Source organism: Phacochoerus africanus, chromosome 11 (genome assembly GCF_016906955.1).
Source record: "Phacochoerus africanus isolate WHEZ1 chromosome 11, ROS_Pafr_v1, whole genome shotgun sequence".
NCBI lineage: Eukaryota > Metazoa > Chordata > Mammalia > Artiodactyla > Suidae > Phacochoerus > Phacochoerus africanus.
In genome coordinates, this window is record NC_062554.1 from 44,164,467 (window position 1) to 44,187,191 (window position 22,725).

The window sequence follows — 22,725 nt, forward strand, 5'->3', positions numbered from 1 at the left end:
GCGCAGGCTACATGCAAAACGAGGGCAGGATCGAGAACAAAGCGGGGAACCTCGCGGGGCCGTAGGCGGACACCTGGGCACCCGAAGCGGGAACCCGCCGAGAGGGAAAGTGGGGAACCGGGAGCCAAGCCAAGGCCAGGGAGGATGGGGCGGGACTTCCGGAAGCCATTTGCCTGAGTGGCAGGGAAACCGGAAGTGGGGGTGCTGCTGCGGGTGCTGGGGCCGGAGGAGGGACGCGCCGGATTGGGGCCGCCGGGGCTAAGCGAGCGACAGACGCGCCACCCGCCGACGCCGCAGCCGCTTGGGGCCCGCACGGACCCTCTGCCTGAGTGAGTGCATCCCAGGGCGCGGAGATACGGTGGCTTAGAGGTGGGGGTTGGAAGGGGCTGCGATTTGTTATTGTGAGAGGCCCGCGACCTCCCCTCCCCCACCCCGAGGGGACCCCTCCCCCCCCCGGCGCCACCCCCTCCCCCTGACCCTGGGGTAGGGCTCGCGCGCGCCTTCTCGACTGGCCTGGTGTCGGTTTCCCGGCCGCCGGCGCTACCTCCACCCCTCGAGGCCGCTTGCCGCCCCCTCGGAGCCTTTCCCCAGCGCCCCACCCCCCAAACCTGCCGCCCGCACGGCCGCCCCGCCTCCCAGCCTCTCTGCCTCCTGGTTTCTTCCCGCGGTGGAGCACCGTGGCGGGGCGCGCCGCCTGGCCTGGCTCTGCCCGCCCCCCCGGAGTAGGCCGCCCTGCATCCCTTGCGCCCCTGGCGCGATGCTCGCCGCTGCCAGCCCCATTTCTGCCTCAGGTCTCGGCTGCTGCCTGCCCCTCCGTCCCTGAGGTTGAACCTCTGACCCTTCCTCAGACCCTTCTTCTGTTTGAGAGACTGTTAGCGAGGGCCAGTCGGGTTACCCTGTTGTTTTTTGACAGAGCGCTTTTCCCCACCCCTTTTGTTGAAATGTGCAACTCTCCAGAAACTTCACCCGTTTCCTCTTCTAATATGTTCAAAAATCCGTGGGCTGTCACAACTCATTTCATAGAGGGCTGCCCCGTCCAGCACCTCGTTTTAGAGACGAGGCCCGCCTGGCCGCTGATTTGCCCAAGGTCAACCCACTATTTAAACCTGCCAGTGAACAAGTTTTCTTAGGTGTTTTTTACCTGGTCCCTGTCCATTTGGCAGTTCAGGACCTTCTGACCTACAGGTTTGTGATGTACCGTTGCACGGTGACTCATTATTCTGCTTTCTGTAGCTCCCAGGCCAGCGTTGCTTTTCATAATTTATATGCAAACCTTAAGAAAACCAAACACATGGAGCTTTGGCCTCTTTAGAGCTTACCCACGGAGAAGGAGAAGACTGCCTGGACCCCATCCCCACGCCCTCGCCCAGGGCCTCATTTTGTACAGCTTTAAAGGGGGTGGGGAAGAGGTAAAGGTGTAGAGAGAAGATTGTACCCCGAGATCATTTGAATATGCCTTTGCCTTAGATATGCCGTGTGTCTTTAGATTGTTCTCTTGGGCACATTGTTCTGATAGAAAGGTTGCCTCCTTGTGGGGGAGCAGGAGAGGAGGAAATTATTGTGCTTTAATGTATTGGCTTGGGCATTTGATAATAAATTATGGATGTGCTGGAACCCAGGGACCCATCCACCAGCCCACTGAGGCAGGGTATTCCGGACGAGGGCTGCGTTTGCTTTCAGAATAACCCTTCCAGCTCCTGAAGCAACATAAGAGTCTTAGGTCAGAGTGGAAACGTTCTGAATCTTTTAATTCTTAGTGAACTTCCCCCTCCATCCTTTCCCTCGTTAAACTGAAGAAACATCCAGCTCAGCTTGAGGATTTTATAATTCTTTGTTGTTATCGAGGATTTTTGATGACACACTACATACACCACACTGGTTGGTATAAGCATCTGAAAATTTTGGTCTTCTGTGGTCATAGTTCTAGTTAAGTTAGAAAAGACAGAAAATGCAGGAAAATTGGGAAATGCTGTGCAAGTTGCTTACTCCTCATCTTCCCAGAAAATTCATTTAAATGGACAGTTAAAGCTTTCCTGAATAGCATCTCTTCTGTTAAATTAATTTTGGGGACCCTTATCTCCTTTCTGCTGGGCTTTTCTAACTGAACCTGCTATTTGTGACCGCGAAGTTAATGACTTGCGGGGGGTGGGGGGGTTTACTCTGAATCAGTAAAGTGAGATGGGCATCAAATCCCTCCCTGTTGCTACTTTTTCTGTTGTCACGAATTACAACTTGAACATTCTGAATACTTCTGTGTGACAATATTGCTTTTTACCTGAGGCAGGAAACCCCCAAGATTTTTGTGACCTACCACAGGCTGTTCTCTGGATGCCTCCTGATTCATTCTTCATTTTTTTTTTTTGGTAAAAAGTACAACCAACACTGTAAACCAGCTATAATGGGGGAAAAAATCATTAAAAAAAAAAAGTACAACCACTTATTTTATCTACCTCCCAAATTATTTGAATCCCCTAAATGCACGGTTCCCACCTTGGTTGTTAAAGAATAAATTGCTTTGGGGGGTGGGGGGATGTGTCTGGGCTGTGGGATGGAAATCCTGTGAAATCAAATTGTTATGACCATTATACAGCTACAGATGTGATAAATTCATTTGAGTAATAAAAAAAGAAAGAAAGAATAAATTGCTTGGGCTTGCCCCTCAATTTTTCTTTACTCACTTTTTAAAAATGTTACCAAGCCATAGGCATAGGTTAGAACTGAAAGCCACTTTGTGTTGTAAGATTTTGATTTGGTAAAATAACGCAAAATCCAAGTGTCCGAAGGCACAGAGAAACAAATTTTTGCTCAGATACTTTGCACTTAGGAGGAAGGAGGATGACCTTGTATTCTAGTTAATGAAGAGAAAAAAAAAAAAAGACAAGCTAATTGGGAATATTGAACAAAATTCTCTCAGATTTACCTGCCTGGTAACTTCAGACAAGTGAAATTTTGTTCTTCAGTTTCCCTGTCCATATAGCTTTTTCATTGTGCTCATGACGAAATTTAGGACCAAGGTGAAAGTATTTTGCTCAGGGTATCAGAATGCCTTTAAACTTGGTTAATGGAATAGGAGATAGAAGTTAATTGACTTAGTAAATTAGAATTTATCATTGTCTCATATAGTCATTTCTATATAGAGCCTAATGCCCTTTGTTCAAGAGTAGTAGGTTTTGGAGGGTAGTGTATCACTCTGAGTTCAAATCCCAGCTCAGAGTGATACACTATCCTCCATGGAGCATTTTCCTTAAATCTTGCTGAGCTTCAGTTTTATTTAAGTATCAGTGCTCCTATCCTAGGGTCTTATAAATATTAAGCTCTTAATAAATCTTAATTACAATTATTATTTTATTCATTTGTTTACCTGTTGGAAGAATTCTAAAAATCCATGCCTATAAATTGACTCATAGATCTAAAGAGATCTTACAGTTTATAAAGACCATTGATCTTGAAAGTAGAGTATGCACTGCCCTGGAATGCATAAAGTGAGCCATTGAAATACAGGGAAAAATTTTAGGACTTCTTTTTACCCTCATTTTTTTTTTTAATGTAAAAAAGGAAGAAATAGGAGTTACTGTCGTGGCGCGGTGGAAACGAATCCGACTAGGAACTATGAGGTTGTGGATTTGATCCCTGGCCCCTCTCAGTAGGTTAAGGATCTGGCATTGTCATGAGCTGTGGTGTAGGTCACAGACGAAGCTTGGTTCTGGCGTTGGTGAGGCGTAGGCCGGCATCTGTAGCTCTGTTAGATCCCTAGCCTGGGAACCTCCATATGCCATGGGTGTGGCCCTAAAAAGCAGAAAAAAAGGAAAAAACAAACTTTACTAATATTTAATGTACCAATTAACTGCAATTCACATTTTATTTATAAATATACACATATTGAGGAACATTTCAAAAAGATCCTTTAAAGCATATTTAAATCCCACACTAATCTGGACCACTGTACTCTTTGGCTTTAGGTCACTGTATGCTTTTTAAAATTTCTTTCATGGCCGCACCTGTTTTGGAGCCAGGGATCGAATCCAAGCTGCAGCTATGACCTTTGATCCATTGCACCTGGCCAGGGATTGAACCTGCATCTCTGCAGCAACACCAGCTGCTGAAGTTGGATTCTTAACCCACTGCACCATAGTGGGAACTCTGACTTTATGCTTTTCTTACAGGTGTTCATTTAGTCTCTTTTTGAGTCCCTTTCAGAGATAGCTTATGTCATTTGCAGTTCTATTTGTTAGAAATTTGTCTCACCGAACATTGTATCCACTGATCCTATCTTCCTATTCCAGGTCACGTAGAATAAGCCTAATGTCTCTTCCTAGTAATCTTCAAATACTTGGCATTTATTTATGTCCCGTGTCTTCCTCTTCCCCAACCAGTTTTTCTATTATAAACATACTTCTTTCACTCTTTCTGATATGGCAGGTTTTTTTAATTTCTCACCATCTTGGTTCCTTTCCTTGAAAAACCCTTTTAAGTTTTGCAGCAAGATCTGAACTTGGTATTCAAAGAACTGAAATATCATTGAAGAGTGTGCATTTTGTCTTTAAGTGTTGAGGAATGTGTTTGGATACATTATGTTATGGAGGCACCTCATATGCACAATTTGTCATCCTTTTTTTTTTTTTTTTTTTAAACCGTCCCCAGGAAGAATGGTTTCAGTTACATAATCATACAGTGAAAGTAGGACAGATTATTTTTTTCCTTTTTAATAGTGATTTCCCAATTAACTCTGTGTCAGTTAACTTTTGCCTCAGAAATACCTAACATGTTAAGTGTTTCTCCAGGTAGGAAAATAAATGAGAGATGATTGGTTTTTTTTTAAATCTATTTTGAAAGTTAGGAAATAGATTTTTTTTCAATTAGTGAGTAGAAAATGGAGCTGTTTGTTACTATATTTCTTTACATTATATATCTGATTTTTGAAATCCAGAAAATGGGAAAAGTTTCTTCCCTCTTATCCACGTTAAGGCCAAGAGAACTTTTTTGGCTATGCTTGTTTTGCAGCATGTGGAAGTTCCTAGGCCAGGGATCGAACTTTCACCACAGCTGTAACCAGAGGCACAGCAGTGACAACACCAGATCCTTAACCCACTGAGCCACACGGGAATTCCCAATAGAACTTTTTGATTGCAAGGAAGAAAGTTAACTTTTAAAATTAAAACTAGGAGTTCCCGTCATGGCACAGCAGAAACAAATCCGACTAGAAACCATGAGGTTGTGGGTTCAATCCCTGGCCTCACTCAGTGGGATAAGGATCCAGCGTTATCGTGAGCTGTGGTGTAGGTCGAAGATGTGGCTCAGATCTGACGTTGTGGCTGTGGTGGAGGCCGGCAGCTACAGCTCGGATTAGACCCCTAGCCTGAGAATAAATAAATAAATAAATAAATAAATAAATAAATAAAATAAAAATTAAATTAAAACTACTATTAAGCACCATGTTAGATTTAACCTGAATAGACAAATCAAAAATGGAAATTAGACCTTAAGCAACTTTTTTTTTTTTTTTTTTGCCCTTTAGGGTCACAGTTGTGGCATATGGATGTTCCCAGGCTAGGGGTCAGCTCTGAGCCTCATCTGTGACCTACACCACAGCTCACAGCAACGCCAGATTCCTGACTCACTGTGCAAAGCTGGGGATCAAACCCGAATCCTCATGGATGCTAGTTAGATTTGTTTCCAATTGCACCACAATGGGAACTCCCTCAAGCAGCTTTTATTTAGAAGGTTTAGAATTGTTTATTGGTTAAAAACAAAACCAAAAAGCAGAACCTCCAAAGTAAACATTTCTTTGTGGCTATTTGTTTTAACCCCATAATCATTTTATTCTTTTTATCTTTATGTATCTTTTAATCTTTCCACAGTTTTCTGACAGTGAAACACCCATCAAGTATCATTGTCTGATTGGAACTCCACAAATTCATCTTGCAGTTCTTGATTCTTGCATTTTACATTGATGTTTTTACTTTTTTTTTTTTGTCTTTTGTCTTTTTTCTTTTGTTGTTGTTGTTGTTGTTGCTATTTCTTGGGCCGCTCCCGTGGCATATGGAGGTTCCCAGGCCAGGGGTTGAATCGGAGCTGTAGCCACCGGCCTACACCAGAGCCACAGCAAAGCGGGATCTGAGCCGCGTCTGCAACCTACACCACAGCTCACGGCAACGCCGGATCGTTAACCCACTGAGCAAGGGCAGGGACTGAACCCGCAACCTTATGGTTCCTAGTCGGATTCGTTAACCACTGCGCCACCACGGGAACTCCTACATTGATGTTTTTAGCTCCAAGTGGTCTTTTGGCTGAAATGGTTAATTATAGGCCCCTAGTAGGGAGTCATCATGAACTGCTTTGTGATCAGTGGGCCATATGTTGCGTTATTGGGGTCAGGAAAACCTAAATTTAGTCACTCAGTATGAAAATTACCTAAATTATCCGATCCTCATTTTCTTTAGTACTTTTGTGAGGATTGGAGGTGGTATATATAAAGCATAGTGTAATCTTTCGTACATAGCTGTTATTTCCCGATAGTTGCAAATTTCAGTAAAGAAATATACACAGGTTGTGAATAATATTTTACATCTTTAGTCAGATATGGGCTTAACCCTGAGTACAGTTTTTTTTAGACCTAGTGTTATTTAGAGCTCAGTGGATTTGCATAATTCATGTTAAAATTGTTTGCTTCTGTAATTTGTTTTTTGTAAATGAAGGTTTGCTTTCATCTTTAGGACTTGTTACTTTCTGATCCTCAAAAACTACTGCCCTGGCAATCCAGGGTGTTTTGTTTACTCAGTGAATACTTATTGAATGACTGTAACTCAGTCCTTTTCTCCAGAAAGTTCAGTTGTATTTGAGGATGGCAAAGGAAGGAAATAAAGAGTATGGCCTCTTTTTCTTTTTTTTTCTTTTTTTTGTCTTTTTGCCATTTCTTGGGCCTCTTTTTCTATAAGCCACAAAACCCCAGCTTTTTCTCTTTCATCATTCTTTGTATTTGCCAAGTGATCTCTTGAGCCTAATGTCTCTAGAATGTATTCTCCAGAGTTGGTTGAAAACAATCCGGTTTCTTATTTGTCTTTCTGGAAGATAGCATTTCTAATTTTCATGAATTTCACTTATTCCTTCTTTCCACTAGCAGATGCCATATTTAGGTTTATCGTTAATAAAATTTTTTCAATGGAGACCTGTCAAAAATAAAAGTGCCTGATAAACATTTATAAAAAACTAGTGCCACAGAGTTTCCTGATGGCTCAGTGGGTTAAGGATCTGTGTTGTCACTGCTGTGGCTCTGGTTCCTGCTGTGGCATGGGTTTGATCTGTGGCCTGGGAATCTCCACGTGCCTTTGGGTACAGCCAAAAAAAAAAAACCCCTCAATGCCAAAGCCTGTGGTATTTGATGTTTAGTAATTGATAGATTCTAATCATTTTTGTAGTATTTCTTAAGTATGTAACTGTAGCAGCCTAAAAGCCTCTAATGTAAATGTCATTGAACTATAAGGGTTTAATTCCTTGTATCATTTGGTTCTTACAGTATTCATGAAAAATTAATACAGCTATAGAGTATATACTTGGAGCAGATTTTTTAAATGTAATACACTGTTCCTGAATGATATTCAAGCCTGTCTGGAAGTTTAGCAGTGCTTAATATTGATGGGACTTAAGCAGTAATGTCCTGGAACTCATCCGTGCTGAAAATAGACTCCAGTTGCTTTGTTTCTAGGCAAAACCACAATGAAATTTATTTAATTCTTACTCTTATTTAAATCCTGGCAGTGTAATATTTAAATAAGTCGTAACAAAGAAACATTCCTGTCAGTGAACAAAAAATGACATAGACATTTTTTTCCTCAGGTGTAGAATGAGCCAAGGAGACTCAAACCCAGCAGCCATTCCACATGCAGCAGAAGATATTCAAGGAGATGACAGATGGATGTCACAGGTAAAAGGAGGTGCACCGGTGTTATTCACACGAAATTCGGCTCTTCACTTTTTAGGTTCTTGACCAAAGCTTCAAAGGGGTGTTTTTAATGGTCAACAAGAATTGATAACTATATGTAAAAATCTAATGTTAGAGATGTCATACCTAATCACCATCTGATGTTGAAACTGTGGAATATTCTGAAGGTATAGTCATTGATCTCCGTTAATTATAATAGATTACAGTGTCTCTACAGTATTCTTTTTTTTAAAGCTTTTTAAGATTTTTGAAGTAATTTCAAAATTATGCAAATATTACAAACGCTTGAGAGAGAATTTCCTATATCCTTCATCTAGACTTGTGACTTGATGCTCTTTATATCAATTTTCCCAGTCTAGAATCACACATTGTATTTGGTTTTGATATCTCTTTATTTTCCTTTAATAAGAAATGTTTCTTGGATATATTTCCAAGGTTTTTTGTTTTTTGTGTGTTTCTTTGGCCAAATCAGAGAAACATCTGTAGAACGCCTGGCCACAACTAAATGTGCCGAGGTCATGAAAGATAAGGAAAGACCAAGAGACTCCCATACGGGAAGACACTAAGGAGCTGTGTAGATTAAATGCAATATGACATCTTGGACTGATTCTCAGAACAGAAAGCAGGCGTTAGTGGAAAAATGAGTGAAATCTGAATGAACTTCCTTTTTCTTTTTTTCCTTTTTGCCACACTTTTTTTCCTTTTTGCCACACTTTTGGCATACAGAAGAAGATCCCAGACCAGGGATTGAACCTGTGCCTTAGCAGTGACCCGAGCCACAGCAATGACAGCACTGGGACATTAACCCACTAGGCCACCAGGGAGCTCGTGAATGAACTTTATTTTATTTTACTTATTTTATTTTATTATTATTATTATTTTTTTTGCTATTTCTTGGGCCGCTCCCGCGGCATATGGAGGTTCCCAGGCTAGGGGTCCAATCGGAGCTGTAGCCACAGGCCTACGCCAGAGCCACAACAACTCGGGATCCGAGCCACGTCTGCAACCTACACCACAGCTCACGGCAATGCCAGATCCTTAACCCACTGAGCAAGGGCAGGGACCGAACCCGAAACCTCATGGTTCCTAGTCGGATTCGTTAACCACTGCGCCATGACGGGAACTCCATGAACTTTATTTTAATTGATGGTATTCCTCAATGTTAATTTTTTAGTTTTGACAAGTGTTCCATGCTTATTCAAAAGATGCTCATATTGGAAGAAGCTGAGTTAAGAGTATATACAGATACTCTACAATCTTTGCAGCCCTTCTGTAGATCTAAAATTATTTCAGGAGTTCCCGTCATGGTGCAGTGGTTAACGAATCCGACTAGGAACCATGAGGTTGCGGGTTCCATCCCTGGCCTTGCTCAGTGGGTTAAGGATCTGGCATTGCCGTGAGCTGGGGTGTAGGTTGCAGACGTGGCTTGGATCCCGAGTTGCTGTGGCTCTGGTGTAGGCCGGTGGCTACAGCTCCGATTGGACCCCTAGCTAGGGAACCTCCATATGCAGCGGGAATCGGCCCAAGAAATAGCAAAAAGACAAAAACAAAAACAAACAACTATTGACGTGATACTCAATACTACCTATGAAGTATTGCTAAAATTCCAACTCTAATCAAGACTTAAGTACCACATCCCAGGAAATACCTGGGAGAGATGAACATGTCCACCACCACCACGGAAATATGGTGAGCAAAATCCAGACTATGGCAGATGGAGTTCCTGTCGTGGTACAATGGAAACAAATCTGACTGGGAACCATGAGGTTTCGGGTTCAATCCCTGGCCTCCCTCAGTGGGTTAAGGATCCAGCGTTGCTGTGAGCTGTGGTATAGGACAGCGAATGCAGCTCCAATTTGACCCCTAGCCTGGGAAACTCCATATGCCACAGATGCAGCCCTAAAAAGCAAAAAACATAAAATCGTTCAAGTAAAATGTATACCTTTTGATTGGATCCTAGTTCAAAAAGATAGATACATCTTATACTTTTCCAACTCTTGGAACAATTATAAAGAATGAGTGTTAGATGTTATAGGATTATTGCTCATTTCCTTAGATGTATTAGTAGTTCTGTGGCTTCAGACTATGCTTAGGATGTGCATGTGGAATATTTGATGGTAAAGAATCACAATATTTGCTGCTTCCCCTCAAATGATCAGACAAACACAGATAAAGCAAATATGTGAAACGTTACTGTTGAATGTAGGTGAAGAGTGTACAGGGGTTCGTTGTATTACATCAGCTTTTTTTTTTTTTAAGAGTTGGAGGAAAAGATAAACTTTTCTAGTTTCAGTAGAGTTGGGTTTTCTTGAGCATGTTAGTGATCAGGATTGTAAGGGCCCAGCAGTTAATCGCAGATTGAGAGGAATCAGCTTTAGGGACAGACCAAATAAAATGTTTAACTATAGAATAACTGGTTTGCACAACTGTTCTGTCTAGGCTGAGAAATCTCACAGGGAAAGAAATGCCAGCTTCTAATTGTTCTTTCTTCTTCAAACCAGCACAACAGATTTGTCCTGGATTGCAAAGACAAAGAGCCGGATGTCCTGTTTGTGGGGGACTCCATGGTGCAGTTGATGCAGCAGTATGAGGTAGAGGGAAAAGGGGTGAGGGGGCTCCTTGGCTGCTAATGTCAACACATTCATTGATACCAGACTTTCATTCAAAGTAGTTGGGAAATCAGACCTACCTAATGGGATTCTTTGTGCCATCAGGCATGATGAGACGAAAGAAAAAAATTAGCGTTAATTATAACTAAACTCCCTTTTTTGCCTTGGTTTCCAAAAAGGTTCGCATTGTATTTGTTTATCTGTATTTGCCCTAGTCATGATTTACAATTCTTATTTATATTTACTATTTTCTTTTTAGATTATTTTTACTTTTTTATTTTTATTTTTGTCTCTTTAGGGCCACACCTGCAGCACATGGAGGTTCCCAGGCTAGGGATGGAGCTGTAGCTGCAGGCCTATACCACAGCTCACGGCAACACCAGATCCTTAACCACTGAGCAAAGCCAAGGATCTAACCTGCATTTCTCATGGATACTAATGGGCTTTGTTACTACTGAGCCACAATGGGAACTCCTTTACTCTTTTCTTGTACTTGCTCATTTATGCTTGTCCTAGTCATGATTCTCAATTCTTATTATTTTTGTTTTACCATTTTTAAAGTTGATATATTTTTGTAGTGAACTGCTTAGAATCTTTTTTTTTCCTTTTCCTTTTTTAGAGCTGCGCCTGCGGCATACGGAAGTTCCCAGGCTAGAGGTCTAATCTGAGCTACAGCTGCCAGCCTACACCACAGCCATAGCAATGCAGGATCCGAGCCATGTCTTCGACCTACACCACAGCTCATAGCAACGCCAGATCCCCCAGCCACTGAAAAAGGGCAGGGATCAAACCTGCATCCTCATGGATACTGGTTGGATTCATTTCTGCTACACCACAATGGGAACTCCTGTTTTGAGTCTTTTTAAGGTTAGGCATTCTTCCCAGGGAAACCTGAAAGAAAAGATAGCCTTATTTCTCTTTGTCGCGAGCATTCCAGGTTTTTTCATCTTGTGTTTTTACTTCATCCTGTTCCTTTAAATGGTTGAATAAAGGTAAAGGAGAGTTTATTGAGTTGGTACCTCTTAAGTGGCATCAGATTGAGTTCTGGCTCAGATCTTGAGCTGAGACCTCATGCTACACTAAGAACTGAGTTACACAATAGCATCTTCAAAGCCCTTTCAACAGTTGGCAGTACACCACTTGCAGCATTATGTTTGAATATAGAAAAGAGAAACTGTTGTTTCAGATGCCTCACCACACATTGCAATTGAGGGATTTTATTTCCCATTAGTTTCTGCTTAAACGAGTTTTTCTCTTTTTAGATATGGCGAGAGCTTTTTTCCCCACTTCATGCACTGAATTTTGGAATTGGGGGAGATACAACAAGACATGTTTTATGGAGACTAAAGAATGGAGAACTGGAGAATATTAAACCTAAGGTGAAGTAAAACTTAAAAAAAAAAAAAAGAATATCCTTAATCTTGAGTCTTTTGTAGATAATTAAATTGTCAGAAACTGGTAGTAAAAAAAAAAAAATGCTTCTTTAAAGCATTATTTCACTATTGTTCCTTGCTTCATGCCCCTTTAAGATAAATGATGTTGTCATTGTTTAAGAACATTCCAAATACATTCTTTTTTTTTGTATTTTTGACTTTTCTAGGGCCGCTCCTGCGGCATATGGAAATTCCCAGGCTAGGGGTCTAATCGGAGCTGTAGCCACCGGCCTACACCAGAGCCACAGCAACTCGGGATCCGAGCCACGTCTGCAACTACACCCCAGCTCACGGCAATGCTGGATCCTTAACCCACTGAGCAAGGCCAGGGATCAAACCTGAAACCTCATGGTTCCTAGTCAGATTTGTTAACCACTTCGCCACGACAGGAACTCCTCCAAATACATTCTTGATTAAAAATCAGTATATAGCTTGCTTGGCTTGTACTTGTAATTATTGTAATTACCTTTTTCAGCTGTAGGAAGATAATTTGATGCTAATGAGATATGCTGGTCTGTGGTTCTGAGGCAGTATGAGGGGGAAAGTTCTCAGAGGTGGGCCATGGGAACAGGGCCTTGATTGACTTTAGGAAGTAATTCTGGATCCATTTAAATATATGAACAAATTGGTAATCAGGCCTCCAAATTCTTTGGAAAAAAAATTTGGAACAGATGTGCATAGACATGCACCCAGTGCCTTAACACATTTTAAACATCCTGAGTTAGCCCACTGCATGTAAGCTGAAAAACAAAGCTGAGCCATTGATAATAGTTGCTTTAGTTGAAAGTGTATGATTTTTTGCCTTGTAGAAAAACCCACCCATGTTCCTTTCTTTTCTGAGGGGTGGTGATTACTTTATTGGGTTACATGGTGAGATATATGTCTCTAGGTGATAGCCATCTGGTAAAATTTTTTTAAAGGGGAAAACTTTGAAAAACTCTATCTTGGGGAATTCCCATTGTGGCTCAGTGGTAACAAACCTGACTAATATCCATGAGGACTCAGGTTTAATCCCTGCCCTTGCTCAGCGGGTTAAGGATCTGGCGTTGCTGTGAGTTGTGGTGTAGGTCGCAGACACAGCTCGGATCTCGAATTGCTGTGGCTGTGGTGTAGGCTGGTGGCTACTAAGCCTGGGAACCTCCATGTACCACGGGTGCAGCCTGAAAAAAAAAAAGAAAAAGACAAAATCTATATCCAACCTCCACTCCATTGATTTTTTCCTTGAGTAGAACTGTCCCACTACACTCCCCTGGGTATTTTTTTCTAGAAGTTGCTTGTATTAAGAGAGTCCTATGAAATCACTTATAAATGTTTTCTCACAGGTCTCTTAGATTTCAGTCTTTTTTTTCTTTTTTGACATGCAGAGGTTTTATTTTTATATAGTTGTATTATTTTTTGTATAGTTTTGGAATTTTAAGAAATCAGCCTCAGAGTTCTCAGCATGGTGCAGCAGAAATGAATCCGGCTAGGAACCATGAGGTTGCGGGTTCGATCACTGGCCTTGCGTTGCCGTGGCCTGTGGTGTAGGTCACAGATGCGGCTCGGATCTGGCATTGTTGTGGCTGTGACGTAGGCCGGTGGCTACAGCTCCGATTGGACCCCTAGTCTGGGAACCTCCATATACCGTGGGCGCAGCCCTCAAAAGACACACACAAAAAAGAAATCAGCCTCTAACTCCACCATGATAAAAGAATTTTTTGTTTCTTCTTAGTATAGTTTTACCACTTAACTGTTAGCCTCTTACCCTCTTTGGAATTTATCCTGACATAAGTTATAAAATGGCTACGTTGTTGAAGTTACCAGTACCATTTGAAAAGTTTGTTTCCTTCTTTGCTTTTTTTTTTGTCTTTTTGCTATTTCTTTGGGCCGCTCACACGGCATATGGAGGTTCCCAGGCTAGGGGTCGAATCAGAGCTGTAGCCCCCAGCCTAAGCCAGAGCCACAGCAACTCGGGATCCGAGCCACGTCTGCAACCTACACCACAGCTCACGGCAACGCCGGATCGTTAACCCACTGAGCAAGGGCAGGGATGGAACCCACAACCTCATGGTTCCTAGTCGGATTCGTTAACCACTGCGCCATGACGAGAACTCCCTTCTTTGCTTTTTTTTGCTCTTTTTTGTTTGTTTGTTTGTTTTTTGTCTTTTGAGGACCACATGCATGGCATATGGAGGTTCCCAGGCTAGGGTTGAATTGGAGCTGTAGCTGCCAGCCTACACCACAGCCACAGCAATGTGGGACCCAAGCCGTGTCTATGACCTACACCGAAGCTCAAGGCAACACCGGATCCTTAACCCACTGAGCAAAGCCAGGGATTGAACCTGTGTCTTCATGGATACTAGCTGGGCTTGTTAACCACTGAGGCACGATGGGAACTCCCTTTGCTTTTTTTTTTTTTGCTATTTCTTTGGGCCGATCTCATGGCATATGGAGGTTCCAGGCTAGGGGTTGAATCGGAGCTGTAGCCACCGGCCTACGCCAGAGCCACAGCAACGCGGGATCCGAGCCACGTCTGCAACCTACACCACAGCTCACGGCAACGCTGGATCCTTAACCCACTGAGCAAGGGCAGGGACCGAACCCGCAACCTCATGGTTCCTAGTCGGATTCGTTAACCACTGCGCCACGACGGGAACTCCCCCCTTTGCTTTTTGAAATAAGATTTTCAGCTAAATAATGAACATTCCTTTATTCTTGAGTATTTATCTTTTTTTTTTTTCCTTGCCTTCAATTATAGGTCATTGTTGTCTGGGTAGGAACAAACAACCATGAAAATACAGCAGAGGAAGTAGCAGGTGGAATCGAGGCCATTGTACAACTTATCAACACAAGGCAGCCCCAGGCCAAAATCATTGTATTGGTATGTAGTCTTTGGGTAGATGGAGACCTGATATCCTCAGGTAAAGGTGTGAAGTCTTTAGGGATGTGATCACTCATGAAATACAGAGAATCTTTAGGTGGAAGCACTTTATAATACTCCTAAAGCTCTTCTCTGATTTGTCCCATCATCTTACTGGTCTCGTTATTTCTCTGAACAATTGTGGGGTCATCTTTTTCCTGCATATCCTTGTTTAGAAGTGGAAATTCTCTTTGATGCCTCAGATAGCCTTTTTTTTCCCTTGATTGTCTCCTGGTGGTTTTTTTAAATTGCTTGTGAGGCTTTTCCTAGTCCTGAGTCTCTTTTTATTAGACCTGGGTTTGTATTAGCTTAGATGTGTTGTTTTGTTCCACTGTTAATATGGTAAAAGTGGTGCATTTATTAGAATCTCTGAGTTCTTTAAAATATCAGTGACTCCATCAGCAAAGAAATGGGTACTTTGTGGTCTTACCCTTAACAGGAGATGCTACCCTATGTGGAATTAAAGCATTCATGATTTGTATCTTCATGATTTCAGATATAAACAGCTGTCTGTTTCAGTGTTCCAAGTTCACATGTAGATATCTTACTCTTAGCCCAGCTGAAATTGTATGTTTCCATGAAATCTGATATGTATTCAATTCTTTAATAAGATACAGTATTAAGGAAGGTTGTCATTTATTCACCAAATATGTGAGGATCATCTCAAGGCACTATTCTTGATCTTGAGCATACAAAAATGAATGGATGTCCACCCATCTGGTGGATGGACAGAGCAATATAAACAGAGAATTATATTGTCTGCTACAGGAGAACAGGGTATATTTTAGACGTGACAGTTAACATCTGAGTTCAGTTTTAAAAAATTCATTGATCTCCAAATGGAGAAATGAAAGAAGAGAGGGTATTACAGAAGGAAAAAGAAGGGAGGAAAAGGAAGGAAAGGAGAGGAAGGAGGGAGTGATCAAAGGCTTATACATGTATGTGTTTGTTGGGTGAGAGAAGGGGGGCGCTAAAAGAATTTTAGGGTTGCCATCGAATAAAATTTGAGACTGGGATAGCTAAGAGAAAGTGGCCACAACCAGGATATTATAACTAGGGTCTGCGGAGGTGGGCCTTGCTTTTTTTTTGTCTTTTTGTCTTTTTTGTTGTTGTTGTTGTTGTTGTTGTTGTTGCTATTTCTTGGGCCGCTCCTGCGGCATATGGAGGTTCCCAGGCTAGGGGTTGAATCGGTGCTGTAGCCACCGGCCTACGCCAGAGCCACAGCAACGCGGGATCCGAGCCGCGTCTGCAAACCTACACCACAGCTCACGGCAACGCCGGATCGTTAACCCACTGAGCAAGGGCAGGGACTGAACCCGCAACCTCATGGTTCCTAGTCGGATTCGTTAACCACTGCGCCACGACGGGAACTCCTGCTTTTTTTTCTTATGTCATATTGGTTTACTTGTTTATGTATTTGTTTGTATCCTGTCTTATTCCAGAAAGGATTACATTGTGGTTGAGACTGTTTCTGAAGTACAGTGGCTAGTACATTGTAGCTGCTTAAGAGATATTTGTTGCATGAATGTTTCTGAATAAATCCCCATAAGTATTCTTTGTTTCAAGGAAAGTTTCTTAATTTGATAAGCAGTGGTATTATCTATAATACTAAAACACTGGAATTAAACAAAATAATCAACCCCATGGGGGACTGATTTCACAGGTCTTTAAATATAATAGCACTCATCATCAGACAATTAAGAGAACTGTGAAAAGAGAATTTATGATACATATAAGTGAAATGTCCAGATACCACAGAGTATGTATATTATATTTAGAATATATAATGCAACTGGAACATATATATGCAACTGGAAAAACAAAATTAGTTATTATATGATAAACGAAATTAGATGTATAACTTTTTTGTCTCCTTTAGCATAATATTTTAGCAATTATCAGTTATTATAGAGAAAAAAATCCCATATGCCCTTGATACTCATTCATTTAGGAAAATATCGTGTAGCATAAGCTACATTTCTCGTCCTTGCTTAAAAATCCCAATAGATACAGAGCCCTGCTGTTGAGGCTTGAGCTTTTTTTTTTTTTTTTTTGTCTTTTTAGGGCCACATCCTTGGCATATGGAGGTTCCCAGGCTAGGGGTTGAATTGGAGCTACAGCTGCCACCCTACACCACAACCACAGTAATACCAAATCCAAGCTGCGTCTGTGACCTGTGCCACAGCTCACAGATCCTTAACCCACTGAGTGAGGCCAGAGATCAAACCTGTGTCCTCATGATGCTAGTCAGATTGGTTTCCACTGAGCCACAATGGGAACTCCAAGTCTTGAGCATTTTTTATGGCTTTAATGGCTGTGGTATTCTTTGAGAGTCAGAGCATAGAATATATTTATTGCTCCCTGGCCATTCTTCCTGGTTGTTCCTTATTTTTCAACCGAGCTTTGATACATCAGCATTGAAGGCTGCTTTTCTTTGTTAACTATTAGATACAGAGCCTTATGCTTGTAATAGTCAGTAGGATTTAGGATTGACTTCATCTGCACGTAACAAAGATGGAAGGAGGTAAGAGTGGGGTAGCATATTCATAGTGCTTTATGTATCTCTTTTGGAACTGTACAGTCACACAGTAAATTACATTTCTGTTGTATGCTAGGAGATATTGAGTGGCTCTGATTCTTCAAGGCAACCTTTGTTCCAATTCCATTTCTTATGTGTTCTAGTGTAGGTTCCATGTGGCATTAATGAATAGATGTGTATTTGAGCTAGATTAGTCCAACTATATGATGGACTGTATGGAGGATGAATTAAAGGGAAGATACCTTTGGAGATAGGAAAACCAGTCAGGAGATTTTACATTAATTGCAGTGAGTGGTAATAAGTTCCCTAGCTATAGGGAAGAGAAGAGAACAGATTAGAAAAATATTTTGGATGAGTGATTTAGTGATAAATAGATAATGTAATAGAATGAGAGACTCAGGAATGTTGGAATGACCAGTAACAAAATGTAGAAGAAACGTGTTTTGCAGGGGAGGTGATGGGTGGCTTTTGGACATGTTGAGTTGGGAATGCCTCTGGAACATTCAAGTTTGGTTCTGTTCCTGTCTGTTCATACATGGTTCTGAAACTCTAGGAAAAGGTCTGGGCTGAAGTATTTAGAGTAGGAAGAGTAGTGGTCCAAGGCCAAAACACTGAAGAATACCAACAATTAAGGGGCAGGAGGAGGAGGAGGAAGAACTCAGGAAGAAAGCGAGAAGGCATGGTCAGAGAACTTTCATTAAAACCAGTTTAGTCCAGTGTTTTAGAAATCAAAGGTGTGAAAAGTGCCAAATGGTGAGTTCCAGGGATATTTGAAATCACAAATAAGTAGCGAAAAACAGTGACTCTTCTCATCTTCAGTTCTGCTCTGCTCTGCCCCAGGGTTTGTTACCTCGAGGTGAGAAGCCCAACCCTTTGAGGCAAAAGAATGCGAAAGTGAACCAGCTCCTCAAGGTCTCCCTGCCAAAGCTTGCCAATGTTCAGCTCCTGGATACAGATGGGGGCTTCGTGCACTCGGACGGTGCCATCTCCTGCCACGACATGTTTGATTTTCTGCATCTCACAGGAGGGGGCTACGCAAAGATCTGCAAACCCCTCCATGAACTGATTATGCAGTTGTTGGAGGAAACACCTGAGGAAAAACAAACCACCATTGCCTGACTGGCTCCCATCAGTGTTCATAGCGTCCCAGCTTCCTCAGATCAGTTGTATCACTGGCACTACAGAATCCTTCTCTTTCTTAAGGCACTTTGCATTGTAGAATGTTCCTGGATGTTCATATCTAGTGTTTGAAGGGGAGGAGGGATTTAAACTGGTCCTGTACATAGAAGGTTTGTTTGACACAGGAGAAAAATTAGCCAAGGAAGATGGTTGTTTAAATTCATTTGAAACCAGAAGGGGACTTTTTAGTTCTATGTGTGACACATTCATTGGATTATCACTGTTTTTCCTAGGACAACATCAAGCCTAAGTACTGAACAAAATGAAGATTCTTCTCTGGCCTTTTCTTTCTATGGATTATGTTATATATAATGATTAGAACCACACCTACTTGGCTTTAAAACAGATGTTTTTCCAGTTTTTAAAGTTCATAATTTAGCCTTTTGTTTTATTTTGCTTTATTCATATGTTAGAGCAACATATATAGCATCAGATTGAACGTGCTTGTCATTCAAATGTGGGAGATGCTATAGTTACCAGTGAATTTGTTCCACTCTCTTAATCTTTCCCATGCTTAGCAGTGAAAAATAGGTTTTGCCCCATTCTGGGGACTCTCTGGAGGGTATTATTTTTATGCTGCTGAATATCATGTCTGTAATAGACCCATGCATGCAGCCTTTCCTCTATTCCCCTTCATCCCCTCTCTTTTGGGGGTGTTCTTGTTGACATTACAAGCTTTTAACACATTTTTGACTTAGGAGCTCTGTTGCTGGAAGTGTAAGTCCCCAGCCAGTTACTCTCATGATGATATTACTGATGTGTAACTCATTCTTGTGTGGTGTTCTGTGCTATAGAGTCTGTGTAGTGCTATCCATATTCAGAGTTCTGGTTTGTTTTCTTTGTTTTTCCTTTAAAACCTGTTAGAGTTTTCCCTTTTTGTTGGAAAAAAAGGAAATCAGAACTCTGTTTCCCACTCCATAAGCCCTGACATTATTTCACGTTTTATAGTATTTTAAGATGTATATTTTATTTTATTTTTTTGGCTTAGTGTTTTTAATTATTAATCAGTCCAGAAAATTTTGGCCTCTTTTTTCTCATGGGGAAACAGTGAACATTATGCTTGATCCCACAATTTTTAGTAAAAGAACTAAGTTTGTTTAACCTTCAGGATTTCTCCTTAATATATCTTCACCTGAGAATTTCTTTCAAGAGAGTTCTTTATAATCTTAATGGTTTGTTGAGCTATAAGAACTGCCATTTAAAAAATAATAGGACAACAGATGGTTTATTGTTTAATATACCTATGGAATATGTACAAACTGGATCTACAAACAGATAACTTTAAACTAGACCGGGGATATTGAAGTAACCCATCAAAATGTGCTCTGCAGTGATTCTGCTTAACGTTCAAGTTCAGTAACTAAGGCATCTGCTTCATGCTCCGCTTGCAAAGCACATGGCATGGCTTTTGTGTGTTGGAGGATGGATTTGTGATTTGTGCTGAGAGCCACTTCTGATCGTGAGGGATAGAACTTGGGCTGATTTTTTTTCTTGTCAAGTTTCTTTCTAGGAATTTTTGGTTTTGTCTTTAAAAAACAAAACAAAACATACTTTCTTGAATGTATCATGTCTTCATTAACAACCGAAAATATATATGGTGTTTACTAAACTTGTTTACTATATTAAAATTTCCTTTTTATTTTTAGAAACCCAGTTCTTGAGTTTTTTAAGACAGATTTTTGTTTTTTCTTAGCTGAGGTATAGTTCTAGGGAGGAGAATTAATTAAGCCAGTTTTGTGTGAGAAAAAACAGTTTGCTATCCAGGTCTTTTTCTGTTGTCAGAGGGTGGGAATATGGTCCAAACAAACCCCATTAGGTTACTCCTGCAGCATGTGCTTTTAGCTGCTCTCTTGACTAAGGATCAAATAGCCCTTTGTGATCTGGCCTTCAGCTCCTTTGCTTCTGTGTATGAACCTTGGATGTTACTATATTTCATATTTACCAGAGCTATTCGAGCAATAGTATATAAACCACTAGCCTTTTTAAATAAAAGTCTGCCCCATTGCTAATGTGCAGAAATTGAGTCCACTTTCATTTCTTGACAGCTTTTCTTTGTACTGCTTTAGGCAGAAAGTGTGTATCTATTTTTCTTTGACTGACACCCCAGTTTGCTGCAGTGACAGAACTTAATTTTTGATCTTTGAATTTCATATATGTATATATATATATGACATTTAATGCACTGTCTAAGTGGAACTGTCTTGTTGTCATTGTGATTAAGGGGCCAACTTTCCAGGCAGCTAGCAGAGGTGTTATTCTGTTCATCTCCCAGCAAATTTTAATTCCTTTGCCCACCCATTCCCTCTACACTAGGTGGCAGTTGGTGATGGCACAATAAAGGTTTCTGCAGTACCATCTTGGACATTGCAGGCTGAAGACTTACTACCAAGGTTGATCTGGGGCATGTTGTTTTGCTGCCTGCATATTCTAGACTGCCATGGGCAGTGCACCTTGAGTCTGTTTGAAGATCTGTCTAAGCCTGATTTTTTTTGTCAAATATCTTAACCCAGCAAAACAACTCTTGAGTAGCTCATGCCTTGCTCTTAGGAATTCTGTCTCTTGTTGTTTAAAAAATAATGTTCATCTCTCTTTTTTATTTGTTTTTATCTAGTCACTGTTTACAGTTGTATGCTAAAGCCTGAAATATTGTCTGTGCTGTGGTGTATGAGCATTGCCAATTTTATATTTATTGCAGCGAAGAAGAAACTAAAGATATATGAAAACAAGGAGCATGGCCACGCTCCTAAATCTGTGTGGGTGCATGTGGGAGAAGAGAGTTGGGGTCTCTTAAAAGGAGGCTTTTGGGATGGGGTCTCCCAGGCTTCTCCTTGGTGTTCCTGCTTGGGGATCACTGCTGCTAGCTGACTGGACCTCCCCAACGGAAGTTTGTGATTCCGCTTTGGCAACGTTTCATTGACTAGTAGAACTCATTCTGTTTTAGTGCATATTTCAATATAAATGTAAACATTTCACTCAAACTTGCTGTCTTTCTGTCTCCTTTATCATAGTTTGAATTCCAATGGAGAGAAGAAGGGGTGGATTTTTTTTTCTTACCTTATCAACAAGCAAATTAGATACTTAGATCATCCTGCTTCTTTTCAGAGGAACTGAACGTACCAAGCTGATGCTCATCACTTACCTCCTCAGGGACATAGCATGGCAGAATGGGATGAACAGATAGAATCCTAAGTAGATAAATGAAAATACTGTCAAGTGAAATGTTTCATTTTTTTGTTAACGGTAGCTGGCAGTTAAAAACGGATTAACTCTTAAATCATCAAATTGACCTTTTGACCCTTTTTCTTAATTTGTCTTTATAATTTTATTCACGTTACTTGTCCCAAAGTCCGTGGTTTCTCCATTCCTCACACTAATAATCATCAATTTTTTTTTTCTTTTACACTTTGAAATATTTCTTTCTACTCCTGCCTCCAGATTGGATTTAAGTGCTTCAAATGAATTGGACTATTCTGAGTTTCTCTGTTATCTAGAGAGAAGAGATTCAGGACGATATTTCCCATATGTTACACACCCAAACCCTTTAGGTAGGTACATCCCCACTTTACTGTTGGCTGGGAGGCCCAGGGAAGTTTTCTCTCTTGGCCAAGGTGAGTCATGTAAAATGGTTGAGCTGGGATTTGAAACCAGCTTTACCTGCCTTCAAAGTCCTTGCCTTTGCCACTACTCATTCAGCATAGGGGTATCTTTAGCTTTAGATTTTGAGTCACTGAGTTCAAGACAGAAAACAGCCCTAGTTTTCTTTTGGTTGAAAGTCCTGGGAATGAGGTGACAGGCTTCTCACCTGGACCAAGGCAACAGCTTCCTTTACTCTTCGATGTACAACTTTTCCACTCTGTCCTTCATGTGACCACAGAGTTACTAGAAGTTATTTGAAGTGCATTACCTGACATCTTGTTTCCCACTTTAAAACTGGCAATACAATTAAATTGTGTTTATGGAGCCAAGAATTTTTGGTGGTACAAAGACTGCCTGGCTACTGTAATAACATGTTGGTAAGTTCGAATTGACAAGAGGATGCTACTGGTAAATAAAATTTAAAATGTTAAAGGAGAAGATAGTTCGTTATGGTGCGGCAGGTTAAGGATCCAGTGTTGCAGCTGTGATGC

The 22,725-nt window shown here is 41.1% G+C and overlaps 1 protein-coding gene across 1 annotated transcript; it reads left to right on the forward strand.

Moving 5' to 3' along the window:
* The first annotated feature begins 176 nt into the window (after positions 1–176).
* Positions 177–21,576, forward strand: PAFAH1B2 (platelet activating factor acetylhydrolase 1b catalytic subunit 2). Its single transcript, XM_047752587.1, has 6 exons — positions 177–329; positions 7,834–7,921; positions 10,441–10,530; positions 11,811–11,927; positions 14,719–14,841; positions 18,260–21,576. The coding sequence occupies exons 2-6, from the start codon at positions 7,841–7,843 to the stop codon at positions 18,536–18,538; spliced, it is 690 nt and encodes a 229-aa protein (XP_047608543.1). The 5' UTR covers positions 177–329; positions 7,834–7,840; the 3' UTR covers positions 18,539–21,576.
* The last annotated feature ends 1,149 nt before the right edge of the window (positions 21,577–22,725 follow it).